We start from the raw sequence: 13449 nt of genomic DNA on the forward strand, positions 1-13449 counted from the left end.
AATGGACTTTAATTTGTTCCCCAGTTGCCCTTTATGCCCTTCTGTACACTTGCCTTGATGAAGAAAATTTATTAATAAAATTTGCAACAGTCAAAACTACACAAAGGCACAAACGTGCACAAAATTGAGCTAACAGATTTCTTAATAAATAAAACTAAAGCAAATTACCAGTTTAAAAAGTTAATAAAATAAAGACTAAAGTAAACAATCTCACAAAAAGTGTAGGTTTAAGTTTCTGTTTATAATACTGGTTATATTTGTTCAAGAAAAAGTAGAACTGAAAGAGTTGAAACAAGGAAATCCCAAGCCTGTAAAGAAGATGCCCATGCCTTATAATTTACAGCTTGTGATCTGTCAATAAGGTATGTCTCTAAAAAATAAATAACAGTGGGGAGGGCTGTTCCAGAGCTGGAAATGTCTGGATTATTTTTCAAGACATTTAGACCCCTTAGACCAAAGGGTGAAAACTAAAAGACATTCCTAGAAACATGGAGGTATGTACCAACAACATCAAGATTACATTAGGTGTTCAAATCCCCTTTTTGTAACCTAACTCTGAGATTTAGTAATGGTCAACCAGTATGATACAAAGCATTTTGTAGGCATTGTTAAAACAACTAGAAAGTAGCACTGCACTCAGTTTTTATGCTAACAGTCCATGGTTGACATGTTTTCAGTTAGAGGGCTGCAGTTTAATCATTTACTCTTATCCCAGTGAAGTAGGTCAGTTGAATCTAGTGTTTTAGATAATATTTTACATGCTTGCTTATCAGCAGTATAAGATGAAGCCTGAACAGCTGTGGTCTTGTTGTACGGTTTGTTTTAGTTCAGTTCAGACTCAATGTCGTTATGTAGATCTTAAATGGCTGCTTCTATGATAACCAAACAGCTTTTGGATGTGCTCCCAAATTCTGTGGTTCAACTCTTCATTTCATTGCATATTAAAACCAATCTTAGACTGATAAATGACCTGCTAGTTTGGTTATTGATTGGACAGGTGGTTTTCTGTCGCGTGTTGTTGTGGATTGCCTACTTCAACTGTCTTGCTTATATTAACAATATTTAAGTTGGAATTGCTCTTATAAAACAAGGAGAGTACTGTCTGTTCCTGCCTTTCTTATACAGTGTCTGAAGATCATTTTTGTCATGACTTGGTGAAGTTAGTGAAATTGACTCCCCTTCTTCTCAAATATATGCATGTATGGCTCCTCCTTGTATGAGGAAGTTACAGAGATCCTTTTACCTATATCTGACATTGTGTTTTGATTATGATATGTTAACATTAGTGTATTCTCTGTATGACACCTCTGTTGATGCAACTTCATTGGAAATCAAAGATCTCAGGATGAACTCAGCTATTCAGACGATCCGGTTCTTTGAAGCAACTTTTTAAGTTTTCAGCTGATCTAATAAAAGATCTTGTCTTGGTGTTTACCTTGGATGTATTGTTGAGTTTCACGTCAGCCTGAATATTAATTAAAAAAAAAAAATCCACCCAAGTCAGTGTAGTCACTCAAGGATGTAACGTTACTAAAATAACCTGCTGGACTTGATGTTTTGGCAGTAAAAATCTGACTTGAGGATTTAATCTGGATCACTTCCAGTAAGTGTGATTAACTTCCCCCTAAACGCTGTCAAGCAGGTCAATCAATCTTCCCAAAAATGCTGGATTCTTGTCAATGTTTTGCTCTTATGGCGTTACATAACAAAGTAAACAGATTAAAAATACATGAGGCATTCTAAAAATGAACACTAAGAAACAACTTTCATAAAAATAACCATTTAATGTGCAAACAATTAAAATACACATGTTGTAACATTTTTCCACTGAAGCATGATGGAGACATCCTTAAACATTTTACAGACACTAAACAAATACTGTTTTTAAGTTGCAACCAAATGTTGGTTGTATATAAAAGTACTGTTCACTTGGAGTAAACTAATCTGGGTTTTGTTTTAAGAGGTAGTATAAATGTAAATGTCTGACACCTGGGCTGCAGAAAAAAAAAGTCTTCAATAAAGAAAACAATACTGGCTCATAAGTTTGTGGGATAATTATGTAAAACACCTGAATGCACCAGCAAAAGGATTAACTGACAAATAGTCTACCATACTGTTACACTAGGAATCCTCACACAGCTTTGGAACGGTGCGCCTATTAAGAAAATCCTATGCAAATGTTTTCTGGGCAAACAGTAGTTGGACAGTTTGTCATTTGTACTCACAACACTTCCAAACAGTGAACACACTGATAAATGAATTGGGATGACATTTGCATAGCAGTAGCGAATTTCACAGGGAAGACAGGTGTTCGATGAAACTATGATAAAGAAAGTGATAGAAGTAAAACCTCTGTTGGAGGCAGAAAACACAAGATAAGACAGAGGATTTCACAACATGCATTTTTTAAATGATGCAACCGAGGAATGACGAGCTGTTTAGGAACGTTTGGGCCTGAGGTGCTCAAAGTGTAACACAAGCTCTTGTGTCTCACACTTGTATCATGTGTCCAATAAAACAAAAGTCTATCCCTGGCAGAAACTCGAGATTAAAGCGTCTCTACTCTCCATGGCGACACGTGGAGAGGCTCATGCTCGTGCGTGGTCCCTGGCTCAGCCGTACTGGCTGCCCGAGGTAACTTGAGTCTGGTCTGCGTCTTATCTGTCTTCTCTCTTGGTGACCACGGGACACTCCGCCCCTGAATGTTTTTCCCTTGTGTCTGAAGCAACACTGTTCGAAGTCTTTGTGCCAGCTGCTGTGTAAGCCACACAGACAACACTTTAGAGAGGAGTCTGGGCCAGCAGTGCCACCAGAGTTTATCCGTTTTTGTTTGCCTCCTTATTCCCCCCAGCTCCTGTATAAAACCCCTGAATTCCTGTGGCAAACAGTACCGAGGGACTCCTCTGAAGGCTTTTGGGATGTCCTTACGATGGCTCAGTCCCTGGAAGTAAACAAGAGCCACTCCATGACCTTTGCACCCTTGCAGCGCCCCCTCCAGGCAGGCCAGAGCAGCCGTGAACACAGGTGCTATCACTGTAGAAGGCTCCTTCTGGGAATAGAAGTCTGAATCATCACATTGTTTTTCTTTTTCTCTTCCAGCTTTCTCATCTTTGCATGGTTCAAGCCTTGTTCCATTCAGCTGCCTGTCCTGTCTTTTAGTTGCTCTCTCCTTCCTCCACGTCTCATGGGTCCTATTTGCTTCAGGGCTCCAGACAATTAGCACTTTTCCATGTGCTTTGCGCACAGCTTCCCACTGCCCATACAACCAGGGGAGTGGACCCAGATCTGCGACAGTTGCAGCTCCGGCTTGTGTTTGTGAGTTTTGGGCCCACAGAGCCATGTGCACTGTGGCACTCAGTTCCCCCTGCAGGATTGAGGCTAACGCACACACTGCAGAAATATGGTCTGCTTGCTCTGATGAGCAGATCACCAACACTGGTCTCTGGATGGAGAGCCAGCCTGGAAATGCAGGGAAAGATAGAGGTTAAGAGGTTTGATTAAATTTCAATTGTTATTTTTATATAATTAGTTTTTAAGCACATCTAAGTCCAACAACATCATAGAAATCAGTTCAAATTTGAAGGTGGAGACAAATAGATAGCGAAGAATGTGATAGGCATTATTGATATTGACCCAAATAAAAAACAAGTTTATTGGACTATATTTGGCAAAAAAAGTAGAACTGCCTAACACTCGGGTCTATTAATGAAATGCCCCTTTCTGCTAAAGAGTTGCTACAGGAGAAAATACCTGACATATGATGCAGTTATAACACATTATTTTGAAGCAAGCAGCCCAAACTGTAAGCGTCATTGAGGTCCCGTTCACACGACAGCATCTGAAAACGCTAAAACGCAGTGAAAAACATCTGCGTTTCCACGGAAACACTGATGGATTGAAAACGCTGTAGTAAGCATGCCAGGCCTGTAGGTGGTGCTATAACTGTCTTGTCCAGAAGCCGCTTTTGGGAGATCTCCACCGAAGTAGTGTTGAGCCGGTCATCTGGTGTACTGGGGAATACTAAGTTGAAAAGTGGAGCAAAAGATGCGCATTTGTTGAAAGATAGTCAGCAGATAAAGCAGATTGAGCAGCACAAGCACAACACGGTAGTTCGCGACGATCGTAACAACGGTACTGTTGTCCTGTTGAATACGCGCGCGCGAGGCAGAGTGCGACGTCAGCGTTTCCACCGAAAACGTACTGTTGACATGGCAACAGTGTCGGGAGCGTTTCAGAAGAATCCCACTCTGGAGGCCGTTTTCAAAAGTTTGCGTTTAGGTCGGCTGAAACGGCGTTTCCGTGTAAACGCGAGGCTGAAATGCAACAAAACTTTGGCGTTTCACTCTATAACCGTTGTCGCGTGAACGGCCCCTGAGACATTACCTTTGACAAGTTTTTAACAAAATAGTTCAACACACCTGCCGCTCCTCTTTTGGTGATCCGGTAGATGAAAATTCCAAGCGTCACAAGTAGAACCACAACACTCAAAGCAGCAAAAGCACACATCCCCCATCTGTTGTGCGTGTCTGAAAATTCACATAGAGCCATGCTGTTGTGTTATTTGTCAGGGAGAATGTGCACACATAAAATCATCCATTGTTGAACTGATACTCTTGTGTTCAAATTTGTTTGTCACTCACAATCAGGACACAGAATTCTTCTACCAGAAAGCGCAGGTTCAGACTGCCATACCTGTGGAAAAGTGAAATGTACACATGAGAAAAGGAAAAAAGGAGCACATCATATACAGATAGCTTTTTTTCAGGGCAAAGGATAATGGCATGTACTTCACCTGTACACATGGCCTCTCAGCAAGGGAGTGCAGAGGAAAATTAATCCTTGTCTCAGTATTATTCTCCTCCTGTATGAAAGTTTAAACAAATGTCATATGATAACCCATATTTTAGTGTTTAGTTACCTCTTCACTTAGCTCTGTCACAAACACACATGTACTCACCATGGCTGCAAAATGGACTTGGCCTTCAGGTGTACATCCCCTCTCGTTTAGGACACAAAGTTGAGCTGAGAACTTTGCTGGAACACCAGAGGTAAAATACAAAAACACACTGTGCTTTCCAGCTCTGAAGTTTACCTCCCATGAAGACTCGTCTACAGGATAAGGAAAGAGGGTGTCAAGAATAGGAAGAAATGACGGATAAATTGAGATCTGACACAGCTAGGAGCAAAACAGATTCTATGTTGTGCTGCTTCACTCACCTGAGCGGAAAGGGCAAGAGATATTATAGCTGCCTTGTAGAGATAGCTGCAGAAACAAACACAAATGTGTAAATCTGCTGCCAATATGATTTACTGACATGCACATACATTTAGCATATTCTCACCTGCACGCACATCTGAGGGTGTTTGTCAACAGCAGATGTGTTGTATTTCTGTTTTTGGAGACATAAACTGGTATGAAAGAGACATTTTTGTGTTTACATCAACACAAGAAGTCATACACAACAAGTAAAAACTTACCAGGTTTCCATCATCTGACTCAAGCAGTGTGAGGTTGAGAACAGGTGTGCAGAGGTGTTTATGTTGCTTCCAGCAGAGGGAGGCAGAGATCTGCAGATAACTGGCCGGACACTTGGAGCTCCATTTCAAATAGGATTTGAATGGTGTGAGGTTGGAGGAGAGCCACACATCTTTGACATCTGTAAAGGCAACGTGAAAGTTGTTGAAAATACTGTGAAAGCAAAGTTCCTTAATCCAGACTCAGCGTACAAATAGGGTATAATTTCAAACTGTTTCAAACGAGACAGAAGAAAACCCAACACGTGAGAGAACTTGGACTTGTGCTGTTGATAATGGACCTAGAGTCAGGTGACTGTTTGCACAGCTCAGCAGGAAAACCGCAAGGTAATCTGTGGCCTGTCTGAGTATTACGGCAGATTACGTACTGGTGCTGTTTTTTTGGCCCAGAGGACCACAACTTCCTGATATCTCATTTGGTTTCCTGGCACAGAATGATAAGAATCAAGGAAGCCACTCATCTCAAGAAAATGTCCTGTTAATGACCTGTAACAGTAAAGTAGCATTTTTTATTCCAGTTTTTAAGTAAACCAAAAAAGAAAGTTGAATGTGATGTTTAAATCATTGAAAGAAGTGATGGATTTTATTTTCAACAGCGAGGGCCATGCTGGCTTTCCCTTTCAAACTAGTGTTTTTGCAAAGCAAATACAGGGGCCACTCTGTGTCAAGTGACCTGTGTGTACTGGAGTGAGACTGACATTGATTTTTCTTTGTACCTCTCTGCAATAAACAATAAAAAAGCAATTTTCAAAATAAAAAAAACTAGTAATTTCCTTTTTTTTTGTAACTTGCAGTATTTGTAAATTGGTCCCCTGCTAAAAGCTATGAATAGCTTCTTTTGGGTCACCCTTTCAAACATGTAGTCCTTGAAAAATATGAACTGTACATATGTATATGAATATGTGATATACATATGTGATGATGTGTGTGAATATACAATCTGCTTTCGGCATGAATTATCACTTACCTTTAAGTCTGACATGCTGAAATGGACAGCTCCTGTGTCGCCGTGCATCTTTGTGAGTGTAATAACCCTTCAAATGTGGACGAAACAAGCAAAGGAGTCACTTGCAGGCTGATACAACAAATCCATAATGAAATGTATAAGATAAATGACTTATTGAATTACCTCCACACAGACACAAGGCAGGAGGTATGGGAAGTTAAGAACAGCTGACAAAGACTGAGATGGATCAATCTGAAAAAATACTTCACATTAGTTCACATGACTTACTTGCTCATGTTCTGTTGCGTGCAAATAATAAAACGGGAAAAGGAATTAGAGAACAAGCCATACTTACAATGTGAGGAGAATTCCCACTAGGGGCAATACAGCCCCCTGAATTTTTTAGGTAACACCATCTGATTTTGACTTGGTGTCCAGGATCCACTGTGACATTGATGGATTTAGATGACTGATTCACAGACAAGCTAAAGTTTGGGACAGGATCTAAATCCAACATAAACACACACAAATTATATAATCACAGGCCAAAACATGCAGGAAAGATAATTTGAAGAAAAAGGAGTGAGGGTGAGTTGCAAACAATTTAGGAGCAGTAAGATGAGAAGCATGCAAATCGAATTAATTAAACAATTCGACAGGATCACTTTGTTCCACTGGCATCGCATGTGCCATGCACAAGACACATGGGGTCACTCAGCATTTAATCAAAAGCTTTTTTTCAAGTCTAATGAATTTTCAGTCGCCAGATCTGAGCTCAAGGCTGATTATATGCGAATAGTAGCTGGAGTGAACACAGAGATACCAGTATTAAAAAGTGACATACACATATTTCAGCTTCAAAACATTAACATGCAAGGCAAGATGTGCAGGATGTTTTATGGCATCAGTCAGGAACTAACTACTTTAAAAAAAACTATCACACTTGTAACTGATCAGTATGTAGTATGAGTGGATTATGCAATGGAGTATACTATATTCAGATCATGGCTATGTTCATTTATAGCCATTCCCTAGAAGTGAAGCTATTGCTATTTGCTATTTTAATGTCAATCTATTGTGCCCAAAATGTAACTTGAACTATTGTTTTTACCAGTGATTCTCATTTAACCAACAAAGTGTTTTGTAGTAATTTAGACAATTTCTTGGTCTTGAGGAGCTCAGAGTTAGCTTGGTTAGAATGCCAACATATGCTGCTTAGGGGACACAAATGGGTTATTAAATTTGTGGTTTATTTCAAATCAGACCAGGTGTCTGTCAAGCTCTTAAAGCAGCAAGATCATTTTGTCAAGCTGACTTCCTCAACTTGACTTAAGCCTTTACACATCACTGTCACTCTATGATAGCATTTTAGCCACCCAACCTGACCATGAAAGTGGTAGGAAATAGGAAAGCGAAGTCTACTACATGCAACAAGTCTTACACAGATGTTCACAATTCACTAAATATGACATAAAGAATCTAGGTTTCTCTTGTTTGTCTCTTAAGTATGTCAAAGATATGATTGATTGGTACCTTATAATGTTATTTAGAGACCTTTCCTTTAATGGAAAATGTTTTAATGAATAACCTGCTGCTATTAATGCTGGGATCACTGTTTTACCTCATTTATTAAGGAATGACGGTAAAGTGTGAAATAAGCCCCAAGTCCATCAAAGTTCAGCAGAAAAGACATATGTGATCAAAGCATGATCCATTCTTCATACACTACCTGATACTGTGCAGCTGACAGTGCAACTCATTAATGCTGTGCTGTACATTACAGAGACAAGAGTTCCCACATCTGCTGTAATGACATTCTTCCACTGAGGGAAAGAGAATAAATACTTTAGACTGTTGCATCAATTCATGACAAAACTATTTATCCAAAGTTTACGGCAGGTGAAAGGTGAACAAGTCTTACATTTTTATTGTTTTTTCTTCTGTTCACTTTATATCCTTTTGTTCCAGGATATAGTCTTTTAATCTGTGGTTTGATAATGTCAATCTTTGGAGCCTTACTTTCATCTGAAAGAGAGCAGAACAAATTTTGAATTGGTTTATGTTTACTTTGATGCCCCCTGTGAACCAATCTGTATATCTTTGCTCATATCTTGGGCATGTATTGATATTTTCTCTAACAAAATCCCATTCTGCTTATTTTTAACAAAAAGGTATCACACTTTGAGAAATATTGTTATTGAAAATGTGATCAAAGGTTGTTTTTTGGCTGTGTGAAGTTGACTTTCAACCCTAGTTTCATAAGACTTAGGATGCTATGTAAAATAGAAAATAGATGATACATGGATGGAGTTTGTCCCATTCTTGACAGATACAGGATTTCAGCTAATCAAGGCCTGCCAGATTAGTGCCGGGCCTTTTCCATTATAGAGCCATGCTTTCACACCTGCAAAATGTAGTTTTACCAAGTTTTTAATCGTAAAAGACATTATTTGTAGACTGGATAGCAGCACAAGTTGCTCCAAAACCTTAACTCTGGCTTTTGAACCATCTGTTAACAAGCCAGGTGGACCACAAGACAATTTTCCACTATCTACAGTTTTAACAGACATTTGTGGATGCAGCACCAAACATTGGTTTCTAGATCAGTTTTTGAGTCTATGCAGTGATTTCCACCACAGAGTCATGTCTGATAGTACTTTTGACAGCTGTCTAGAATTGTTTGATGTGTATCTCTCTTTTGTCAAAGATTCTCTAAATCTTTAAACAATAGTGTTCATAGTCAAAGAATTCCCTAATCATTTGGTTTGATGTTGCTCGCATCATATATAAAATGTGTATGTATTACTCACAAAAAATATATAATTTTTCAACATTTAACTGGTTGTCTTTGTTCCATTTTCTATTTTGCAAGCCTTTAGATGAAGTTTTATCAACCTCCTACACAGCATCCTAACTTTTATGAAGTTAAGGGTTGTAGATACCACCCCCCCAGTCAAAAACATAAATGAAACAACTAATCCATGCTGATGGTCTTGCTCTTCCAGTCCTTACCCAAAGCCTCCGCCAAAACTGTAACTGTGAAGGATTCAGAGTACTCCCCTCCAGTCTTCAAGAATGGGGTTGAGGTCAGTTTCACTGGGCAGTCTGTTCATTAAAAAAAATGCCATTACTGGATCAAGTACGCTGGGTTGCTAACTAGCAGCCTACCATTCTATTTGGACCTGGGCTTGCTATCAATAAACTGCGAGGATTTTAAATTTGAGCTTGCTTTCCCGGTGTTTACAGTAATAATTGATTCGCACAAACCAATTGCTTCCGGGTTAGTTACCCCACGTGACGCTTCATAGCCAATGAAATCTCTGCTACACAACAGAGTCGCTCTGCACGCAGATGAAAGTTTAGAAACGAGGGACATACAAAAAGAAATCAGAAAGAGAGCGAAAATTAAATCAAGCGATACAGCGAGAGAAGATGAAGACACGGGTGAGCCGAGGTTAGGGGAAGAATAACATGCACAAATAGTGATGTCTAAGAAAAGAAAAGTGTACGGGCTTGTTCATGTTCATTCTTTCATCTGGGAGCACAAAATCACTGATGCTTGGGACCGTGAAGCCCCTTGTGTACTTCAGGAGATAATGTCTACTGCATGTTCCTCTTTAATGAAATGTTATGCGTCTATGTTGTTAAATATACCTGTAATGAAAAAAAACATCCAGCTTCAAAGTTCATTATTTCACTCTCTTTCAGTAAGTTGCCTACTCCCCTGTGGGTCAGCAAGGGGGAATTCCAAACTGAATTCACGCTTTTATTCAGAAAGTTCATGAGCCAGCACAATGAAATTTTCGGAGACGCCAGAAATTAGTCGAGAGAATAAAACACACGCTAAAACAAAATTTTGTGCTCAGGAATGCACACAATTAGTACTATGTAATCCAACAATATTAATGTGCTGTTTTTTAATGTTAACAATGCATTCAAAAAGTCATAGAAAACAACAATAATTACAATAATAATATATAAATATATTAATATAATAATAAATAGAGATATTATTTTGATATAAGAGCTAATGGTTAACCATTACAGCAATATAAAGAGAAAATTTTGTAAACAACTGTTGACCTGTTTAATTAGGCAGCAGTGCCTTGGTTAGTGGTTTAATAAATTAAGCCAAACGCGCGCGCGCTTCTATAAACATGATGCCCGTCTTCGTTTTGACAGGACCGGACGTTCTTGTTGAATTCTAATTGAAATAGACTTTTGCTTTAGTTGGGGCCCAGACAGCAAGACGACATTGAATAAATGTTGATATTTCATCAGAACTGTCAGAATGGTTGATATCGAATTTTCAACCATAAATAAATATTGAATCATCATTGCAATTTAGATGGTACCTGATGTTGATGACTATGACATGGAAACAATGTTGATTTATGATCGCCTGCTGTGGTTGATTTAGCATCTATTTATGGTCAATTTGGCGATGACGCCAATGTTGATAAACAGTTGAAGAATGGTTGACCTCGAAAATACGTTGGTTGAAAAAACATCGATTTATGGTTGACCGGGAAACTAGAGGATTGCCCGGGAAATTTGATCGAAAAATAGGTGACGTATGGTTGAGCGGGAGACCATCAGAGATCATCGCCCGAACCAGGTAAGCAGACGGACGATCTTCCATCTATTTTTAGGTATTTATTTATAATTGTTGAAGAATCTGGGAATTTCTATGCATAGGCCGAGGTTATTGTAACAAATCTGTGATCCAGTTTCGGTTTTGATTTGTGTAAACTGTTCGATGCGAGGCAAACTGTAGGGAGTACTGAGTACGCCGACAGCTGCCGGTTGCCCGCTCCGAGCGGGTTTGGGTCGCGGTTTGGGTCGCACTGGCTGGTCCCGAATGGGGAGCGGGGCCGGGTCATCTTTTCCGCCGCCTTTTCCATCCCGCTGCGGGCCGTGGCTGCTGGCAACATTCGTTATGGTGCTCCAATGATCTTAGCGTGTCCGCTAGCATATCTGAGCTCCGTCCGAAATCTTCGCCTTATCTTGCTAGCTATTTGTGTGAGCATCAGTGTGTGTGTGTGTGTGTGTGTGTGTGTGTGTGTGTGTGTGTGTGTGTGTGTGTGTGTGTGTGTGTGTGTGTGTGTGTGTGTGTGTGTGTGTGTGTGTGTGAGTGTGTGTGTGTGGAGTCTCCACTGTCACTACCCAATGTGAGCAGTGTCACTCCAAATGAAGTCTCACTCGCAGCTGTGGAGGGCACTTTAATTCAAGGGGGAGGGATATCTATCTAGTGATATCTTACCCCACCAGTTGACCGATCCAGAGTTTGATTGATATGTGAAGCCAAGCTCTTGAATGTAAAAAGATTCTTAATTGACATTTAACTGAGTGAAATACTAATTTTGCGTTTCTCCTTTCAGATGCCCTTCTAATGCAAAAACACAGCCACCCACCCAATATGGATTCACTCAGGCTGCTCAAAAATGGCTGAGGTATACCCCAGACTGGACTGCAGGTTTGGGCAGAGAAGCCCAAAAGGAAACTCAGGACCTGAAGAACTGACTGTTAAGTTGTTTTGTTGATTGGTTAAATTAATGATTCAGTAAATGGTTATTTGAAAATTAATAAAGAGTTTTAATATTTTAAATGATATTGTCTGATTATTTTATTTTAGTTTTGGGGGACATCTTTTGGGATACTTTCCACAAAGTCCTGGCTTTAAGTAAAGCAGGATATATTTACTGGGGATTATTTAAAATTCTGCCTTTTGAAAATGCAATGACATGCAGTTGAGTTGAAATATCAGCATTGATTCAATATTGAAATGCCATTGATTTCCTGTTGAGCTCTGGTAGAAGTGTCAACGTTGTTTCAATGTTAAATTTGGGTGCAAGAATGATGTTGAATCAACATCAGAGACTAACATTGATTCAATGATCTAGCGTTGCCAATGGAATGTTTATTCAACATTGATTCAATAATAAATGCTATCTGGGGGTCCACATGCAAGGGGCATTATGATAAGATAAGGGATTGAAATTATAAGTCTTACCGTTCTGTTCTCCCTTCTGAAGAAAAAAAGGAGAAAGGTAGATATTAGGGAAATATCAGATGACAAAACAAAGCGTATAAATAAGCCAACCAAAATGCTAAATGAGTGTTTCGGGTCACAATAGCTACTCAAATTTCAATTTTTTCATTTACTTTTATCAACAATCCCAAACTTTTACTTTGATCACATAGTAGGCTCTGCGTTGAGCTTACCTGACATGTTGAACATTCCAGTGGCGTTGGAAACACCACCACGAAGGCCAGGACTGCCACTGTTGTGCAAAGGCGCATTTTGGACTGGAAGAGTTCAATAAACTCTTGCATTGAATGGGCTAGAATCCATAGTTTCTTTTCACCCCCCACAAAACGAAAATATATTTAAAAAATCATCCACAGGCATGTCAGACTCTATACGTGAAAACTTTCTTGAAGGATTATAAAACACAGTAGTCTTCTCGTTCCTCCACCCTGCGGAGTGACTAAACCATGTGGGCGTCTTTAAAATGAAAACAACGTCAGCTCCGCCCATGACCGCTCACTGAGTCAAAGATCGTCTCTTATGCTACTGGAGCCACTTACTCTAGAGCAAAGGAAAAGAGTACTCCCACGGAAGAAAAGTGTCTCACTTGTTGTAGAGAGGCGTAAGAGGAATGATCTTAAAATATTTCAGTTGCCAGGAAGCGGTGTCTCATTCATGATGATGATGATAAAGAACAACTTAAATCTCACTGCCAGTTCACCCAGTCTTATTTTTTCCTGTGAACGACTCACTCATCTTGGAAATTTCAACACTAATTTAGAGTATATTCTTGTTGACACTGATCAGAGAGAGAATACTTGTGTGTGATTGTGTGTGTGTGAGAGGGTTTTGTCTATTTGTGACCCCTAAGCTTGGATCTTCCAGATGAAATTCTACAGAAGCCTTGAGCTGTTGTGCATCCAAATATTTCATCATT

General features: G+C 39.5%; 1 protein-coding gene across 1 annotated transcript; it reads right to left on the reverse strand.

Annotated features, from left to right (window-relative positions):
- Positions 1 to 1830: 1830 nt before the first annotated feature.
- LOC141799848 (interleukin-17 receptor E) lies at positions 1831 to 12973 on the reverse strand. The gene is made up of 16 exons (XM_074682241.1): positions 12707 to 12973; positions 12495 to 12510; positions 9494 to 9586; positions 8403 to 8506; positions 8211 to 8304; positions 6837 to 6985; positions 6665 to 6733; positions 6503 to 6569; positions 5479 to 5657; positions 5343 to 5390; positions 5218 to 5263; positions 4958 to 5109; positions 4793 to 4861; positions 4641 to 4692; positions 4419 to 4526; positions 1831 to 3459 (listed from the first exon to the last, which is right to left on the reverse strand). Exons 1-16 carry the CDS (start codon positions 12815 to 12817, stop codon positions 2549 to 2551), a joined length of 2268 nt encoding a protein of 755 aa, XP_074538342.1. The 5' UTR covers positions 12818 to 12973; the 3' UTR covers positions 1831 to 2548.
- Positions 12974 to 13449: the final 476 nt, after the last annotated feature.

This window comes from Halichoeres trimaculatus, unplaced genomic scaffold (genome assembly GCF_033239565.1).
Source record: "Halichoeres trimaculatus isolate MK-OKI-2021-1 unplaced genomic scaffold, fHalTri1.1 fHalTri1_scaffold_11, whole genome shotgun sequence".
NCBI classification, from domain to species: Eukaryota; Metazoa; Chordata; class Actinopteri; order Labriformes; family Labridae; genus Halichoeres; species Halichoeres trimaculatus.